At 36.9% G+C, this 19,414-nt stretch overlaps 1 protein-coding gene across 8 annotated transcripts in view; it reads right to left on the bottom strand.

Annotated features, from left to right (window-relative positions):
• SBF2 (SET binding factor 2) overlaps window positions 1-19,414 on the bottom strand; it is a 234,386-nt gene that overhangs the window by 80,838 nt on the left and 134,134 nt on the right. For all 8 annotated transcript variants that reach the window (XM_069016753.1, XM_069016756.1, XM_069016760.1 and 5 more), the window contains 10 exons: window positions 18,372-18,504; window positions 17,286-17,394; window positions 16,435-16,548; window positions 15,552-15,629; window positions 13,715-13,828; window positions 13,067-13,195; window positions 12,254-12,352; window positions 9,828-10,032; window positions 7,464-7,573; window positions 5,809-5,958 (listed from right to left, as the gene is read on the bottom strand). In XM_069016753.1, coding sequence (XP_068872854.1) covers window positions 5,809-5,958; window positions 7,464-7,573; window positions 9,828-10,032; window positions 12,254-12,352; window positions 13,067-13,195; window positions 13,715-13,828; window positions 15,552-15,629; window positions 16,435-16,548; window positions 17,286-17,394; window positions 18,372-18,504 — 1,241 coding nt within the window. The remainder of the gene's footprint in view (window positions 1-5,808; window positions 5,959-7,463; window positions 7,574-9,827; window positions 10,033-12,253; window positions 12,353-13,066; window positions 13,196-13,714; window positions 13,829-15,551; window positions 15,630-16,434; window positions 16,549-17,285; window positions 17,395-18,371; window positions 18,505-19,414) is intronic.

Here is a 19,414-nt window from a genome sequence, read left to right as displayed (position 1 = left end):
TTCCAGGAATGCAAGTCAAACTGAGTAATAAAAGATAGGTCATGAAATAAAAGTCCAAAAGGAAAGAAATCTACTGTAACCCTCCAAAAGAAAGATGTTTAGCAACATAGTTTTCAACATAAAATATGAGAAATGCTAGTTCATGTAACCTTCATATTGCCAAGAATTTGAATCATATGACACACACTCCGAGCTGGTTTTCTCTCAGGAATAATAAAATCTTTCTTGTTATTGGACAGTATTTGCAAACCTCTGAATTCTGAAAACTCACCGACAGGTTTTTAAACTTTATCTTATTATAACATTATAACAGATTACAACACAAAAGTTATTGGCTTAAGAAAAATAAATTTAATATTATTCATAGAATGCCACTGTTTTTAATTTTGCTTATCAAAGTTTCTTTCACAACAGACTGCATGGTAAGTGCTATGAAGAGGCCCTTATTACACCAAAGCAATACAGAAGAATCACAAGCAAAGTTCTAGAGGCAAAATAAATCAATATTATCTTCCATCTGCTTTTGGCCAACGTTGGAGAACAGACCATGGCCCAGATGTGGCTTTGTTGTAACCTAATACAGGTTACATTTCTCATTTTGTCCTGGTTGCTACTAAGACTTCCTACAGTTGTGTTTCATACTATATACTACAAGTATATTTTTAGAATATCCAATACAATCTATTTGAAACTAAACATCTGGTTATTGCCACTTTGAAAAGCCACAGTGATCTATCAGAAACTACCTAAAGCTCTAAAACAATGACTACTTAGTCTACTATTATTGTCTCAGTTATAGTGGTACTACATGTGTCTATTCACACAGATGTGACATTGGAGCAGGTCCTAAACCAGTATCAATGCCTGTGGAACTCTCAACTTAAATGACATCACAGGAAGACCTCACTCCTTTCCTGCAGCTAAAGACCAGAATATTGAGAGTATTTACGTATTTATCAGTTTTATGCACATTTTTCCCATCTAACCACATTTAGATTAAGAATCCAGATGTCTGGGGCAGATGTGTTTTCCAATTTGACTCACATTTGCCAAACAAAAGCATTAATATGCAGTTAGGCAATATTACTGACCAACATCCTACAGAGGCAGTGTTGTACCGCAACATCCTGGAGCTCTTCCTTTGAGATGAAAAGTTTTATCTGTTCCAACTACCCAAGGAAGGTGTCTCACAGTCCTGCATTATCTGAAGAAAATCTTTTCCCAGAAATAATTGTTTTAAGGAAGATTCATTGCTACTGTTAAATATTTTATGCAAATTGTTTCTAGTATCTTTTTAATATGAAAATTGTTTCAGATTATCAAATACCATCCCCCCAGTGTCTTCAGGCCTCTTCTTGCTTTTACTACCACTTTATCAAATTAGGTGCTACCTCATTTCAAAATACACTGTTCACTTGCTGCTGCCAGAAGAAAGTCAGAGAGGCAACTGAAATTCTGGATAAATCATGATTGCAATAAATGAATGGAGAAGTATGCAAATTGAGCCATGATTTCTAAAGAAGTGTTAAAAATACAGTGTGTTGCTGAAAATATAATTACATAGAAGTGTTTCCCTGCTAAAAAAAAAGGCTCTTCAGTTGCAAAAAAAAATTAGGTATTTTTCTCTGAGATGTCAGCAAATGTCATTATAGAAAATTAAAACAGAAAGTAAAACGTTTGAAATAGCATTTTATGTGTAACTGCAAATTTTTTTGAGGTAACCACAGCAGAGAAAAGCAAGTATAAATGAAAGTGTGTCTAGAACTATAATTTCACATTTTATCTGTTTGGTATCTGTTTGAATGAACTGTATTGTCAATCAATATATCAAGCTTTCACAACACTGCAGATGTTTTTAACAGTAATTAAGTCATATAACATACAGAACAGAACATAATGCTCTTGCTCCTCTATCAAAGGCATTAATCACTACTGTAAGACAGGCTGATTTAAATGTTTGCCACAGTACATGATTTACCAGGGGAAAAAGTCTTACCCAGGGCATGACAATAAAGTTTTCAGCAAGTGGTCAGTGACAACTGTGAGCAGAGATAAAAGCAAGTAACTGGGGATTTAACTGCCCTCATCAGAAGATATCTGCTTTAATGAATGACTAGTACAATCTCCATGTAATTTTGATCTTCCTTACTACTAAAATCCATCAGAAATACTTCTCCCATTTCCATTTCAGCAGCAGTAATTGTCAATATTTCTCAAACACAGGAAAGCATGTTTTTAACATTTCAGTACTGACTTGCTGCATCATACCTTACTTTAACTGTATTTGTAAGTCCTCCTACAATCTACCAGAGCTGCCAAATAAGACAGATTAGTATGAGACTCTAACACACTATTCCACAGATCATAGGCCTGCTAAAATTGGCAGGTTCTACCTGTTACCAGTTGAAAAAACAGTTTGAAAGAATGCCTCTCTTGGAATGAGAGAACTCAAGCTGACAACCACCAGAGATGTGGCAAGCCCAAGTTTTGCCACCTCTAGAGAAATTGGTAAAATACCACTCTCACTTCCTCCCCATTGCAAAATGGCTCGATCAGATACTTGGGGAAATACAGCCTATGTAATTGTTCACTAAAATAAAATAGCAATTCACTTGAAGCAATAGTAAGAATATTCTATTCCTCTTCCTTAATCTCTTCTCAAGTCCTGTGGTAGCAGACAAATATGAGGCCAGCAATAATATACATGGTGGGATTATTACAAGCATTTTGTTAACATACTGCTCTTCGTGCACAAAATGAATATAGAGAAGCTCTGAAAAAGGATCTGACCTTTACTTTTATGGACTGCAGTAAAACCAGAGAATAGATTCTATTAAATGAAAAAACCTGACACTAAACAATCAGAAAAATCTTAACTAGCAATGGAGGGCTCTGCATTAGACTAGCGGAGTGCAGTCTTCCTGATTTTCTAACGCACAGCACTTCACAGTAAGACAAAGAATTCAGTCCAAAAGACACTTCGCAGAAATGGCCATCCTGCATCTCTTTAAATTCTTAGATTTTTGTGTCTTTTAACAGACACTGCTTAAATTACTTGGTCTTATGACCTGCAGCCAAGAGAATTCATGTGTCTACAGCAAAATGCTGACTTGCTGAGTTTGCAACAATTCACCATATCAGTTTGCAACAATTTGTTTCATCATCAGCAGAGGTTTGGTGGCTGGAGAGCATCAGATTTCACACCTGGAGGAGTAGGTGAGACTGGTGTGTCCCAGGGCAAACCATGGGACTGGAGCTTGCTGCACACATGTCCCCATTCAGCCCCGTGTGTCCGGCAGGAAGCCAGGGCTCTGCCCACCCTGTCACCTCTGCCAGGGCATTCCCTTCCCTTCCTCTCAGCTGTTGCATCACCCTCTCTGTGCCTCCAGACCCAGCAGGATTTCAGTTTGCCTCTTGCAGAAGCCACTGGGAACATGCAATAACATTAACAGAAAAATCTGGTGGTATTCTACAATTCCAGTTTCTACAATTTTCTACAAAATGTTCCTACGATTCCAGTAGTTCAGTGAGTACTGCAACCTAACTCTCCCCAAAAACCCCATCAATAATTAATGCTGTATTTCCCTAAAGCTTGACTACATCTCCAGTTACGACCACATTTCTTAAATTAGGTTTTTGTGTCTTTTAACAGACACTGCTTAAATTACTTAGTCTGTGACCTGCAGCTAACAGAATTCATGTGTCTACAGCAAAATGCTGCCTCACTGAGTCCCCCTGCAGCAAGGGCAAACTTAAGTAAGCTCTTGATAATGTGCTTTTTTCTTGAATTGATATGGGGAAGCTCCGAAATGTCAAAATTTACACATTGTTTCAAATAACACACTTGAGCAAAGTGCACAGACAAATTGTAAATCATGTTTTTATCTCAATAAATAACTTCATCTGTCATAAAAGTAGATGTTAAAAATACTTGTTTCTAACTCACTGCCCAGTGTCAGGAGTTCAGATATTTTCATGCTGACCAAGCTTATTCCTAAGAAATGAAATCTTCCATTTCGTATTTTCAAAGATATGAAAATATTCTTGGGGGAGGCAGGAAGGGGAAGGCATAGAAACTGTGCCTCCTTATTTGATCTCTTTCCCCTGCATGATTTGAGTTCTATTTGCTAGTTTGATTAAGAAAACAAAAGCCTATTTTAATTTCAGTAACTCTTCAGACACATTGACTTCCTTGAACTTAAGCTCCTTCTTGGGCCTTCAAATCAGCAGGATGGAAAAAAATTTTTTCTTCCAGGGCAAAATTGGCTTTTATTAATTTATTAAAAGGCGGTATCAGTATTTCTTTCCTCAGAAAGTCAAATTTCATTCTCTTCTGATATCAGTTTTCTACTAAAATACAAAAGTAAAGGGGATTTGTATTTTGTTCCTATTGTCTAAAAACATCTGGATTCTTTCTTAACCCAGGAATGATAAAAAAAGTAGAAGCAAAATCTGTGACACATCTAGATAATCCTGCTTTCTGGTTTGAAAGAAAATTTCTAACTCTGGAATATCCAGCAGGTGCAATATTCCATTAGTCATGATTTTGGACAGAGAAATAGTTTCATAGATAAATTCAATTTTTCTTCCAACTCTAAGGCTAAATTTAGGGCTTGGAAAAGGTGAAGACCTGTGCCAAAAAGCAGATTCTACGTGCTGTGTAATTTTAGCCAGTCAGCTTCAGTTTTCATCTGCTGACTGCAGGTAATTTGCTCCTAAGACCACTGCTCAAAGATGAACTTCTTTCACAACAGTAGAAAAATATCCTACTGTGAACAGTCAAGAAATGCAACACAACAAAACTTGCATTTGATGGTGACCTGAGGTAGCATTTGCTCAGTCAGTGTTAATTTATTTCCACACTTCAGTGAAAGCTGCATTTAGCACCCACCTTTTAAAAAATGTGGATCAACAAATTGCTGCAAAACAATTTAGGTGATTTTTAGGTTAGAGAAGATTGGGATTAAAATACTAAGGCCTCCATCAAATCCAGAATTTGATACAATAACTTACACAGGGTCAACAAAAGAGAAATTATAACCAAATGTGATCACTTTACAAATGAAGAAAAATACTACTACACTCTCAGACAGCAGACTGAAAACATGTAAGTCTATAAAATATTTCAGATGATGCATTGAGAACAAAAGAAGGTAAAACAGACCAATTATTGAAATGAAAGTCAAAAGAAGTCACCCACATATTTTGCTTTCATGTGTAGCTGCCACCATATGTTGATGCTTATTCAGCACATCATCATTTGTCAGTAGAATTAACTTTGGACATGAACTGCAAACACTTGCAGTGAGTCTCTGACAAACTAAAGTGTCACTGTGACAAGCAGAACTGCTACCATGAGCTACAGAAGTAGAAAACATGCTTTCTTCTTAAACTATATGATGACAAAGAAGACAAACTTTGTTCTTTTTAACTGAGCAGTGGATGATAGAACTTTTAGGTTTGAAAATTACTTGGAAAGGCCAAGACCCACTCATTAAAAAAAGCACTTCAAGCCATTAAGTTATATCATTTCAATACTTACCAAAACTAAATTGTATCTAAATTATTAATAATGGGAACAGTTTTCTTTCTGCTTGTCAGGAAGAACTGTACACACCTGAGTGTTCTGTCCTTTATTCTTTCAACAACCAAATATCTTAAATCCACCATCAAGTAGTATCCGCTACAACATTGCAGGATATGGTCCAGTAATTTAATTATATTCCTTGCCCACAGCCCTCTAAGCAATTTTGCTTATCCTAATAACAAGAGAAAGACAATCAAGGCCAAAGCCTTGACATACTGTACCTGCAAAGCACAGTTCATCATTCTCACAATGTAGTCAAACTGCTGATGGTCCAGGATTGCTCGGTTTTCTTTAACATGCTGGCCTAGCTCCTGGGTCAGGCAGTGCCGAGCTGCCTTGCCTTTCAGGGCTCTCAGAGCTGCAGGCAGGGTCTGCAGAGAAGAACATCTCACTTTATGCAAACGAAATTAAATAGCACTACTCATACTGAACAGCATTCATTCATTTTCTATTAAGAAACTGCAAGTGACAGTAAAGAACAACTTTGAAAATTGCCCATTAGCTTGAATATCAAACTTTCACAAAATGGTTGATTTAGCCTGAGTTACCAAGTACTAAATTTCCCCCCTTTTTCTTTTCCAAATGCATTAAACAGCATTTCTCACCTCTATCTGTAAATAGAAACCATTTAATATGGACAGGCATTGAATGGATGTGAAATCAGAACTGGATTACTGTAGATGAAATCAAGTGCTCTGTTCTGTACAGCCAGGCCAGGACTGGAGCTTGCCTATCGAGGCTGACCAGCACGTTTTCTGATAAGCAATGAATGGCAAATGGGTTTAGAAGTGTCATACCTCTCATAGCAATGAGGCCACTAGACTGTCATGCAGTTTATCCCAAACCAGTGCCAACAGAATATTTATATCAAAGTTTTAAAGATGCAGCAAATGCTACAACAGTATTTATCAGCTGTGGCCCTTTAGACTGGAGGTAACACGTAAGTAAAGAAGAGGTAGCCTATTGACTAAGGACAAATTAACCATATACAGGGACAAAAAACACACTGAACTTTCCCAAGTGCCTGGGAATTGGAAGAGGTTAAAAACTACTGTGATCTGCTTGGATCAAAACTCTTCAAGAGTTACACACTTTATTAGGACTTTTCCCATGTGCATTTTGACACCATAACTCAAGCAAAGCTCATTTTCTATCTTGATCTGCACAGGCTCAGAGATATACAGGTGATACTTCCCAGAGAAATCAAAACATTTCTTAAAATAATTTTACAGTCATTTTCATATGTAGAATTAGATTTGATTGTAAGTTTGAGTGATTGTTCTAGAATCAGTAACTGAAAACTCTAGGAACAGAATGTACAAAACCCGGCAACTTCTTAATGGAGAGAAAATAAGAATGTCGAGGACGACAACTCACTAGCACATTTCAGTGAAGACAGACATGCCAAATATTTATATTCATTTCTGAGTTCTATCAAATTACTGATTTTTAAAACCAGCAAAGTTGACTGTACTGAAAATTTCCAGAGCATTGGCTGTTAAACTGAAGCACATATATATGCCTTTTGTTTGCATTCCTTCTAATTAATGCTGCTAGACCGAAATGCACCCACCTCTTTTAAAAAAAAATTATGTGGACAATACTACTTATAACAGTAATAAATTTTCCAAAAAGGGTTTTCAACTCACCCATGTAGTATTAGAAACAGGTTTTCAAATCCATTAGCCTCGTATTACACACAATATTGCACTTAGATGATTATTTTTATTGCTCACTTCATTCATTTAAAGTGGCCTAAATAATCCTTAGCATTTGAAACAAGACTTCAGAATGTACTTTGTGATTAGGCCAGTCTCCATTTGCTCATTAACAGAACAGAGAGTTATTTGGGAGAATTCAAATTTCACTTTATTACCTTTTCAGTCTCCAAAAATTTGTTTTCAAAAATGAATGAGATGCAGTTTCTAACAACTTCCAGCCTTTGAGCACTGTTGAAAACTGTGCTTCCTTTTTCCATTATGGAAACTATGAAAAGAAAGAAAAAGAAGAATATACATGTGTGAAATCACTTCTGCAAGAACCACAAAGAATACCACAAACTTCTTTAAAAAAATAATCACTGTGTCCTCCCTTTTATTCTGTTAAGCAAATACCCTTAGCAGGCAGATGGGATCACAAGATCCTAAATCTTCGGTTTTCCTGTACCACCTGAAGAGGAGGAGTGCTCTGAATTTTAACAAGACTAGTTGATTCTCTTAACTATTTGTTCTGTTTGTCTCCTACAGGCACAAAGAGATTATAACCTCTAACATACATAAATATGGTGGTGAAATACATAAACAAACACAAATTAATAATAAATATGTGTGTGTGTGTTCTGCAGTGAGCTACACAGCCTTGCATATTCTGTAGCAGTAGATAACTATTTTTAGATGGCCATGACAAGAATTCTGCAACACAGAATAAAACCTGACAAAAGTCTTATCTAGATTCCAAATTACTGAGATCTTATTTTCTTAATGCACTGTTTTGCTCTGATTTTTCAAGAAAATTCAGAATGTAAGAACTAACATTCTCCTTTTCTCTGTAATATCAAATAAATAGTATATAAATGCAGAATATGCCTTTCTAGTAGATAATGAGCTACTTATATCCAAGGATTCTGAGACACAGTTCAGCAGAGAGTGTAAGTGTGAAAGCTGTTCCTCAGGAAAAAAACAGCAAACCCATTGTTTGACACAGAAATTGACTTATTAAACTTATTAAAAAACCCCTTCTCTTGCAAATAGCCTTTTGAAGAAAGACAACAGAATACAACCACACCGCCTTTAAATTTTTTAAGTACCAGATTCAATGATACAGTCAACAGCAAAGGCAGGTGAAGAGAGAGCACCCTCTTCTTACATAAACCCAAAGAGAAACAGGCCTGGGCAGGGCCTCAAGAGGCCATCTAGTTCACCCTGCTGTCCCTAGACAGGATCAACACTATTTATGTTATTTCTCATGTTTGTCTAATATGTTCCCAATGTTCTGTGATAACAGAGACTCTGCGGCTTCACAAGAACTCCACTCAACTGCCTCACAATTCTCATTTTACCATGTCTTGCTGACAAATAACTCTATTTCTGTGCTGCAATTAAACCCATTACTTCTTATCATTACAGATTATTCCCCTTCTTTTCTAACTGTCTCTTGTATAATTGAAGCCTGCTATTATGTCAGTCTCCTATTTTTCAGTCTAAACAATTCCCCATCTTTCCTTGTAGGTCACATTCTCTGGACCACTGGTCATTCCTGTTGCTTTCTTATGGACTCCCTCCAACAGAACCTAAAATGGAGACAGTCTTTCAGTGTCCAAAAATGGACACAAACACTCCAGCTGAGGTCTTACTGAGCACAATGAAAAGATTTCTCCATGGGGTTCACTGACTGCGCTCCTGTTTATACATCCTACTAAGATGTTTGTCCTTTTTGCAGTAGCTTGATATAGTTGGGTCATGTTTGCCCAATGGTCATTAACGTTCCCAAATTAATTTCTGAAGAACTGCTGCCTAGTCAGCCGATCATGCCTATGCAAGTGCAATCCCTTATTTGAAGAAAAGCAGCAGAGGAGAACAAAACTCAATGGAGTCTTGTGGTTAGATACCTAATTTTTAAAGACGGATTTGAATTCTGATCCCGTCTTTCAAAAGTTTCACAAGTTCTGCCAACTTCATGTGCAAGTTTACTAACCATACTGGTTTATGCCATCATTCACATCAGTGAGTATGACTATGACTAATAGAACTTTGTGGCATTAAAATGAAAATTTGCAGGCCTACAATGTTGACATCTGCTCTTTATGTTTAAATATTGTTTATTTTGAGATAGATGCCATCTTTGCCCTTTGCCTTTTTCCAGTAATTTACATGTCTCTCACTGGTATCAATGGAGAAACTCAAATGGTTCAAAGCTTGGTTCAGCCAGTCCTACAAGTGTCCTATGGCGATATTTAACAGGCCTAGGTGAGTAGACAATATCTAGTTTAATTGTTCAATGCAAAATCCAATTCAGATCATACAGTTAGCAGTTATGCCCCTCACTCTCTGGATGTTTGACGTCTCAATAAAGGCAGATAAAAAACAGCTTTTAAAACCGCAAAGGCAAACACCGAAGTCTACACACCAGAGTTTGCTATGATCACTAAAAATATAGTATTAACAAAAAATTGGGAGCAATACATTGCAGTCATGCTAATTATCCATGAAAACCAGGTGAGGCAGGGAACAAATGAACATACCCACAGGGGGACCCGCTGGAACCACGCACTTCTTGTCCCCCCGCGTGGCAGGGGGGGCACCCTGACTCCTGGCCAGCCCTTCCTGGAGGAGCTCCTGCACCCGGCCCTCGTTGATCCGGGGGAAAGGCAGGATGTGAACCCGCAAGTGGGAGCCCTCCGTGGGCCGTGGCACTTTCTGGAATGCTATGTGGGGATTGGGATTCTCCTGCAGGTCAGAAGTAAAAGGTCAAACACAAAATGAATCACGCAGTGTTACCATCTGTCTCATCTAATTTTACTGATGTTTGGAGACTCTCCCCATCTGAAAGATTCAGAAGGCACATATCTAATGAAGATGACTAATAAGATGTTTCATAATCACATCACCCTTGGCTCATTATCTTTAATATGTCCAACTTTGTTAAAGGCTTTTAAAAATTATTTTTGTCGATGTGCAAAATTCAAACGAGAGCAAAAGAAAGTCACTGCTTAACTTAAGTTGATTTTATGCAGTTTAATGAATATTAAGAACTTGAATGTAAATTAATGTGACAGTCAAGCTCTTCATTAGAGAGACTATCTACCACCATGCACAGGATCACACCTCACATTTTCAGGGGTGTAGTAATCAAACAAAATGGGGTATTTTCATCTCTTCAATCATACCAGAGTTACCACTAATCACATCTGAATTCACTGATGTCCAATTTTACTCTATGCTGTTACTCATTACTGGCTACACACCACTGCCAAAGAGTGTTATCCATCAATGAGGTTTCTCTTGTAAATGCACAATAAGTTTGGAAGAAAACTTGTAAACAGGAGCTTAAAACTGTTGTTTACAGGAGCAAAAGACAACAAAGAGATCAAATGCATCAACTTGAGAAACAGCAGTCAAAACAGAGCAGCTCCTTAGCCACACGCATTCTCTGCAAAGGAAAATTTAATGGAAATAGCCAAAACCCCAGGGGTATGAGAGCAACAGATACCAGGGGAAGCAAGGGAGAGAAAGGGAACACAGTCTCAGGAGGGGGTAACAGAGGACAGAGGGCAGAAAATGCCACAAAAGGAGAATAACTTCCACAATTCATTTCAATGAGAGGAGAGATTCAGAGGAAATACACAGGAGAAGTTACTTGAATCTTGGACATCACAAATGAATGTCAGATGTACATGCTATTAGGCTAATTAAAGGTCTAATGTCTTGGATTTTCCACTTGTACCAAGACTCATGCCAACATTAGCTCTCCTCAACAGATCTTGTCTCTCCCTTGTATCTAAACTGTCACAGCTACAATATTACAGCTATTAAAACTGTGAAACAAGATGTCAAAATACATCAGGCAGTCAGTTTAGAATCAGACAGCTCTAGGTACAACTTAAAGAAGCAGTGTTACTCATCACTTATATTTAGTCAAAGAGAGGTGCATGCACAACTACTAGAAGTCTGACTTCTCAATGCACAAAGTCATTGACTTAGTGATTATCAGTGTGTGCTCCGGTGAAGCCACTGACTTGGTGGTAGTGAAGGAGCAGGTCAGCCACAATGGTATAAATAAATCCCATCATCAGAAAAGACACACAGAACCCAAAAGACACCCCCAAACACCTCAGAACTTAGCAGTATTTGGAGTTCTTGTGGGGCTTTTTGCAGAACTGCAGTTGTAAACCACAGTTTTGGGGCAGTGGGACAAAGAAAAGAAAGGGTGACAAAGGTGTCAGCTGATGGTGTAACAGATAATGAACAGTCTGAGTAACCACAGAAGTGTGAGGGGGAGGGAGATCAGCCTATGCCAAAAAAGCCCACAAACCCCAAAACAAACAAAAAACCCCAAACCCACAAACAAAAAAACTCGCACCACAACCAGCTAAAGATATGGCAAGAGATTTTATAAAAGCACTATGTAAAATAAACATGATATGAAGGCAAAAATTAAACTGGAAATGGTGTTGTAGGAAACCTAAAGAGTACAAGAAACAGGCTGTAAAAAATGAAATAGGGCTTGCTGAGCACGCAAACCAGGGGGACTGGGTCACACAGCAGGAAAGAACTGCTGAAAGTACACATTATGCCAAATTGGATGTATGGTTTTCATATGGAAAACTGTTGAGAAGCAAGAAAAGAGATGTATTTGGCATGGACAGCTTGCAGCAGAGAAAACAGCAGTTTATAGACATTATGTGAACACACACTAAAAATAGATAAGTAGTTGTAGGTATGTGTAAATCAATATTTAGCATCAATAAATCAATACTACTACACTGAATTTCCTTTGCATCTACAAAATTATAGATCGTTAAAAGTTCTGGGTTTTTTTGCCGTAATGTAGATGATGACTACCACAAGCAGGCACTTCCATTTTCTGGAGACTGGATCAATCTGAGAAATAAGAATTTTCAAGGTTACCATCTCAACTCTACAGATGCAGCAGGTACAGACAACTTACATTTTTGAAGAGTTGTTCTGCAAGTTCTCTAACATGCTTTATCATTTTTGGTGGATTGCCCTCTTCAGCTTTAATTCTTTCGACTTCAAAGGCTACCAGCTTTTTTTTTAAAGAAGAAAGAATAAAAATGTTGAAAATTCAACTAAAAAAAATTGTTTCCTACTTAAGTTATGAAATGTTAATCTTAAATTGAAACCAAGGAAAGAAAGCTGAATGCTGAAAAGTGTGTGATGTCACGCTGCTCTGGAACATGAGACATTTTCAGTTTCATATGCAGTATTTGTTACCAGACAGAAAGTCCTGCATACCTAAACCAGTCCTTTCACACTTCTACACCTCAATCCATATTTCTCATAGGTACTACTACTACTACAACACAGAATTCATATCAAATTCCATTTTTACTCTACATTCAACTCAAAGCCAACACAGTAAAAACTATGGCATTGCATTGTTGGATTTGTATTTAATGTAATATTTTTCAATGAGTTTGTTAACATTTCATAGAATGGAATTAAATTACTCAAAATAATTCTGTACTAGCACATGCTATGTATTATGAAGCTGCAGACCTGACTACAGGAACAGCATTACCAAAGTTTATACAACTATTTAACTTCATACATATGAGGGGGCATAATTTTATGGACGTAAGCTAGAAATATCTCCTTAGCAGAAAATAAGAGTTGAGATGATTAGTATAAACTTGATATAATAAACAGTGGGGATTCAGAAGCATTTCAGTAGTTTTTCCCATGCAGAAATATCACAGGTACATTGTAATTTACTTGGGAATACAGAAACAGTTTTCACCTCATCAAAAAGATCACAGGTCCTGAAAGGAGGACCCCTCTCTGACACAAAGCCAGCAAATGCCATTCCATTGAGGACTTTGGTTAGAAAGTCATTCTCAATTAAGCCTCGCTGGCCCAAGAAGGCTGCCTGCAACAAAGACAGAAAGAAAATGCACTTTTTTATTAGCATCAAAATTAAAAGCAACTACAGCTTTTACAAACTACCAGTTAAACATTTTCACCAGCCTATCAGTATCACTTATACTAGTAAGTGGTACTTTCTAATTAAATCTTTTACTATACATACCTAAATTCAGAAATGGGAAGTTGAAGCACACATTTCTTAAATCTCACAGGTAATAAAAACTAGTACCTTCAAGCAATGTCATCTTATTACATACAGAGGTTTTCAAAATTCCACAATGATTCCTCAAATGTTTATTTGTATTAAATTTAAATGTTAACTCTGTTGTATAGTTCATCACTATCCCTGTAATTAGTCTCACTAAAACATGCTGATATTGTGCTATGCCAAAATGATATGCTTACCACATGTAGATAATTTTATTTACATTTTTAAACTTTACCACTTGTTCAAAAGGCAGGCTTGTGGGAATAACATGGCACAAAGGAATACTGTAAATACACATAACTGCTCCTCCTTTACCTTATGGAAGTGAATGACTGGCTCAGCATGAATTCTGATCAGCTGAAGACAGGACCGGTATCCTTGGAAAAGCTGTGCAAACAGCCGAAGGAAGATTGCTCGCACTTCTTTATCCTGAAAGCAGTCATTGAATATGCTGTCAAAACATCCTCATATCCTAAATTTTTCCACACTTGTACAGAACTAAATGAGCAATGCCTACAAATTCATCAGTGTAGCAGTGCAGCACATGAAGCAGAGATACTCGGAGAGGTTTGAGGTTGTCTCATAGAATGGTTAGGGCTGGAAGGGACCTTAAACACCACCAAGTTCCCCTGCCCTATCCTCAGATGGCCATGACAGGTTCTGTACACAGTCACCCCTCACCCCTGCTGATCTTTCCCATGCCTGCACCGCAGGCCCTGGGCAATGCCAGGGCAATGGGGGAGTGCTCATGTGGTGAACCACACAAATCAACTGCTTTGAAAGAGACCTGATGTGAAATAAAGGAAAGAGGCTATTTTAGCCTGGATTTATTCCCTAAAGGAAGTGTGGCTTTGCAGCAGTACACAAACATTGTCTTCAGAGTGAGCATGGGCAGCAAGGAATAACAGGAGCCTAAGATGGCACTGCAGCTTGGAGGAGCCAGGCTTGGAGCATCCCACCACAGCCACCAGCTGAAGCTCTGCCAGATGAGCAGACTGCTCCAGGTTTGCCCAGCTACTTGTCTAGGACTCTTCCAACTCACATCTTCACTTGCCAACCTTCTGCTGCCAAAATAAGCCAGAGTTACTTTAAAAAGTTTAAAATAGTAGGTTTTAAACTTCTGGTTTATTTATTTGAGTAAGAGAGTGCTTACATACACACTACCACATTAATGGAACTGATGTGGACAGCTGGGGCAGACTTGGGGCAGTGACATCTCCATGGGGCCCAGATGCCACTAAAGACTGACATCAAATCCTGTGCCACCCTATTATTTTATCTCGGCAGCCATGTCAAAAACCTGAGGTCCCAAAAATTGTTTTATGACCTGAGGTTTTATGGTGTCTCAAAAGATGTTTTAAATAAACTCTAATTTTAACAGCAAAGAATATTCTATTTACTATCAGGTAACCAGCTAAAAACCAACTAACAAGCAAATATAAACTAAGTAAGTTACAGCCTGTAACTTATTTTAAAGAGAAAAGGTATATATAAGATTATATAAAGCTGGAATATATTACTGGAGTATTTTACTAGATTTCTGTTTATTCTTCATTGCAACATGATCAGTGTTGTTCTATTTTTAACTTAAATTTTGTATGGGTCACTTTACTGACAGATATGCTCATTTTCTGCTGCTCTCTAGGCTTTTAACAGGTCCATCTGTACCCTGACTTTTTGAACTACTTGAAAACATGGTAATTTCTTTCAGATTTCAACATAACTCTTATTTTGATACAAAATGATATTAATTTATAACTCCCCTATTCAAAGTGAGATCTTAGCAGAATTCTACCATTAGTTTAGATGACGTCTGGATGCCATTCCCTGTCTTCACCAATTAAAAATCCCAATCTTAAGCAAGAAATAAGTACAAAAAATACATTGTACCACCTAAGAGTTTAACATTTTCAAATAGATCTGCACAAAACCCTCCAATGTGTGTTCTTAAAGTGAACTGGCTTCTGGATTTTATAAAATCTCTAACCCATTAGAATGTTATTGGAGGGCAAAATGCATTTCTTTGCTCCACCAATAATACTATAAAGTACATGGAAACGCAAACACAAACTCTTAAAAGAACATTAGTCTAAAATTTCAACAGTTTTCCACTCAAGAAAGTCAGAAGCAGAAAATAACACAGAAATCTTACCAGCATTTTTGAGTGTGACAAAGCTGTTCGAGGGGGAGGGAATGCATAATCTGCTGTTTCCAAATCAGGATGCAAAACCTAGAGAATTTCGAAAACAAAATCTTTTTCCTTCACTTTGCTGAGAAAAAAGTAGTTTTTTTCTTCTTCTTTCTCAAATGAATATCCACTGATATAGAGTACCCCAAGTAATAAATTGAGTTAAATTGTGAAGACTGTATGGAAATAAAGGTGGAATTAACTTCTCAGCTTCAGGTTTCTATATGTGAGCTAGTTATCAAAACCTCCTATCACAGTCCATGAAGCTGATCAATACCATTAGGGATTTTAGAGTCAATTCAGCTGAAACAGATTAACAGACTAAAAATTCTTCTTTTCAAGATAAGAAGATTTGCTCAGAAGCCTCCAAATAAGGTGATTTCTAACTTATTACAGTGATAGCAAAAAGACAAACTGAAGTACTTTTTATGGCGATTCCCTAATGTAGAATCCATCATTCCTGAATAGTGAAATAGGGGCATCACACAAATAAACTTTAAGGCTGAAGGGTTATTCATCTGTTAAATTTCAATAAAATGTACAGTTGAAATGAATTTATAACCACAGAAAGGCAGCAGAACCAAACAGTAATAACGCTGCTCAAATACTCTTATTAAAAATCATTATAAAGGAAAAATCCCTACCTGTTGAACAGCGAAAAGACAGTTTAGATTTAAATTACTGACTAACTTGAACTACAGAGAATAAACTCTTCTAAAACCAGGCATGTTGCATGAATCATTCTATGAAATCTCACTTCCAGTGTGTTTGAAAGCTTAATATTGAAATCTTTCACTCGTTACACATAGGCAAGAGGGTGGAAAGTGGGGATTTTATCCAAACATACCAGAGAAAGTGCCATTTGAGTCTGGTGTAGCAGTGGCTCTGGCAGCTGGGACAGATGAATACATTCAGGAATTTTAATTGTTCCTCCATCCAGGTCTGCTATGATTACATCTAACTGTAAGGGACAAATATATTATTGGTACTGCACACAGTGAGCATAGCTTAAGAACATAACACTTCAAATTTCATGATCTGCAAATAAGTTAGAATAAACTAATTAGAACAATACTAACTTTAATGCACAGAATGCTTATGATACAGGAAATACTCCAAATACTTCCTATTACTGAATCTAGCCATGAAAAATTAAATTAAACCAAATAAAATGAAATTAGGCTAAACTTTCAAAAGTGACTTTTGCTTCTCGGTGTTTCAGGTCTGTGTTCAGAGGTTTGAGATACCTAACATGTTGGCTGTTTGCAAAAGAACACAGTGAGGGCACCCATAAGTAAAATCTTGTGTTTCTAAGCACCTCTTAGTAAGTAACCCTGGTTCAGTTTCTCCAAAGACATGCTTAAAAAGGGTAAAATACAGCAATTGAGAATACACTTGAAAATCCTAACTGAATTGCTCAAACTCAGGACAAAAAGATGACAAAGCTGGGAATGGATCCATTCCTTCCCCTCCTGTACTAGAATCAAACAATTTCCCTCCTCTACTTTATAGTCTCAATGTATTTATAAAAAAAATGTTTTTTCTCTTTTTTCTTCTCCTGATTGTCTAGCCTTGCTTTCTACAGTAATATTTTGAACATATGTGAATTATTCATACAAACATCCCTGAAGCACTCAGGAGCTCTCTGCAGCTGAACACCAGAGCAGGCACTGACTGTGGGTGGGCACAAATACTCACAAGCTCGTGAATGTCATTGCGAAAGACAGAATGAACACCAATGATGAAAGGTGTTGGGGAGCTGAGAACCTCCAGTAGCTGTGCAGGAAGAATTGGAATATAGGGATAACTGTGAAAAGAACAAATAAAATAAAAGCTTCTGACTATCCTTTCACACAGGGCAACTTTTTTCTTAAAAAAAAATTATAATCTCCCTGTTGGTAATCAGTTGGACGCTACAGTTATGGATAATACCTTCATTTAAAAAACATGACTAGTTTTTGGCCATTTACCTACACTTCAGCCTTGGATAAAATACCATTAATAATCAAGCTTTTAAGGAAATATTTTTCTTTCATAGTGAAATGACAACTAAACATTATGCATAGAAAACTATTTCAAGTATTGTTTACTTGGTTTGATAAGTTAAGAAACTCAGTGTGTTCATCACTGGATCTAAATTGATCAATGCACTTCTACACCTAATTTACAGTTACTAGAAGTTTACATTCATTACTATTTAAACATTAAGAAACATATTCCAAAACTCAACTTCCAGTTTTTCCTTCTTATTGTATATTAAGAAGAAGCCTATCTCTGAAATATTTTAAATAAAACAAGCCATTAAAATAGAAGCATAGTTTGAAACATGTGAGTCAGAATTAGATGTCTTCTTCCTAAAGAAACCAAATCGACTGACATGAAGTTTTCCATTTCATAATGCTCGATCCACCTGTGGCTCATAAGACAGGATCAGTTTGTGGACTTAAATTCATTCTCTGGTGGACATTTGTCAGTGACTTAAAACTCTGATACACACTAATGAAGCTGCTATCTTTGCACCACAGAATCTTTAGGGTTGTGAGTAGGGTTTCTACCCTACATTTGCAGGAGGGATGTTTCTCCCTTAATTGTTTCCACTGCCATGATGCAAACAGATTTTTATTAATGATGTGTACGGACTAGGACTAGTATATATGATCATGAATAGCTTTGCTTATTTGAACAAATACAGCACAACTCCTTTTCTTTGGGATAATGTAATATAAGTTACAAAATTAGTTATAAAATTAGTTAATGAGTTCAAAGTATCCAAACTTAACTCACCTGTATTTGAGGGGAAACATCAAAGACTCCAGAGCCCTACAGGCATCACTGAGCCTTTGAAAACTTGCTGAGTGAAAGAGAACCTTATTTTCTGTAAGCACGGCACAGAATAAGCTGAGTACATTTTGGATTCCTTAAAAAGATAAAACAATAAGAAAGAACTGTAACAACATGCCAAAAAAAAAAATTACATTAAAATGTACCATTTTCTGGAGGGATTTTCAAAAAGCATATGATAAATGCATAAATTGCCAAGTTCCAAGTTTTTCTACCTTTTATTTAACTACTGCAGTGTCCTTCTGTTTTTCAGGTTGCTAAAATACCATCTGAATGTATTTCTATGTTGCAAATATACTGTATTACATCTCCCTTTCAATACCACTTGCAAGGACTTCCACTTCTCAGCACAAATCCTAGCAATGCTTAATAATGTCTTCAAACAGTATTATGTGCATCTTCTGCATAGTCTTCTGTGTATCCAGTACTCAACTCTGGTCACTGATCCAGGCTTAACTTCTAAACCTCTTTGTATCTCCAAGCAGGGGGAAAAAAAAATAAAATCATACTGCCAAGTTCCAAAGAAAATGACAAGATTCCTAGTGAATACATTCATACTTTATCCATGGAGAGCATTCCAGGAGTCATGAGGTTAAAAGAGGGCAGTAAGAGAGTATGTGTCATTATAAAGATACTTTAAGGAAGATCTAAATGTTTTAAAAAGTCCCACTAGATTTAGGGTAAGACTCATGAATCAGATGATGGGATGGTTTTGGGGCTTTTTTAAGACAGTATAATTTACCTAGGAGACAAAGCCATGTGCTTTCAGGGAAAACCAAAAATATATTTCCTTTAAAAAAAAAGTCCCATCCTGAGAAGCAGACATGCCTGACACATGTAAGATATGCTGAAATTTATGAAATTTCCTGAAATATGCTGGAATGTATGATGTTTCCCTGAGGACATGGCTTGTGTTATCAGTAAGACAGCCTGTATTACCTTCCCAAAGCTACTGCTTATCTTGCAATAGTGTCCCCCAAAAAGAA

Source organism: Aphelocoma coerulescens, chromosome 5 (assembly GCF_041296385.1).
Source record: "Aphelocoma coerulescens isolate FSJ_1873_10779 chromosome 5, UR_Acoe_1.0, whole genome shotgun sequence".
NCBI classification, from domain to species: Eukaryota; Metazoa; Chordata; class Aves; order Passeriformes; family Corvidae; genus Aphelocoma; species Aphelocoma coerulescens.
This window is presented reverse-complemented; position numbering and strand designations above follow the sequence as displayed.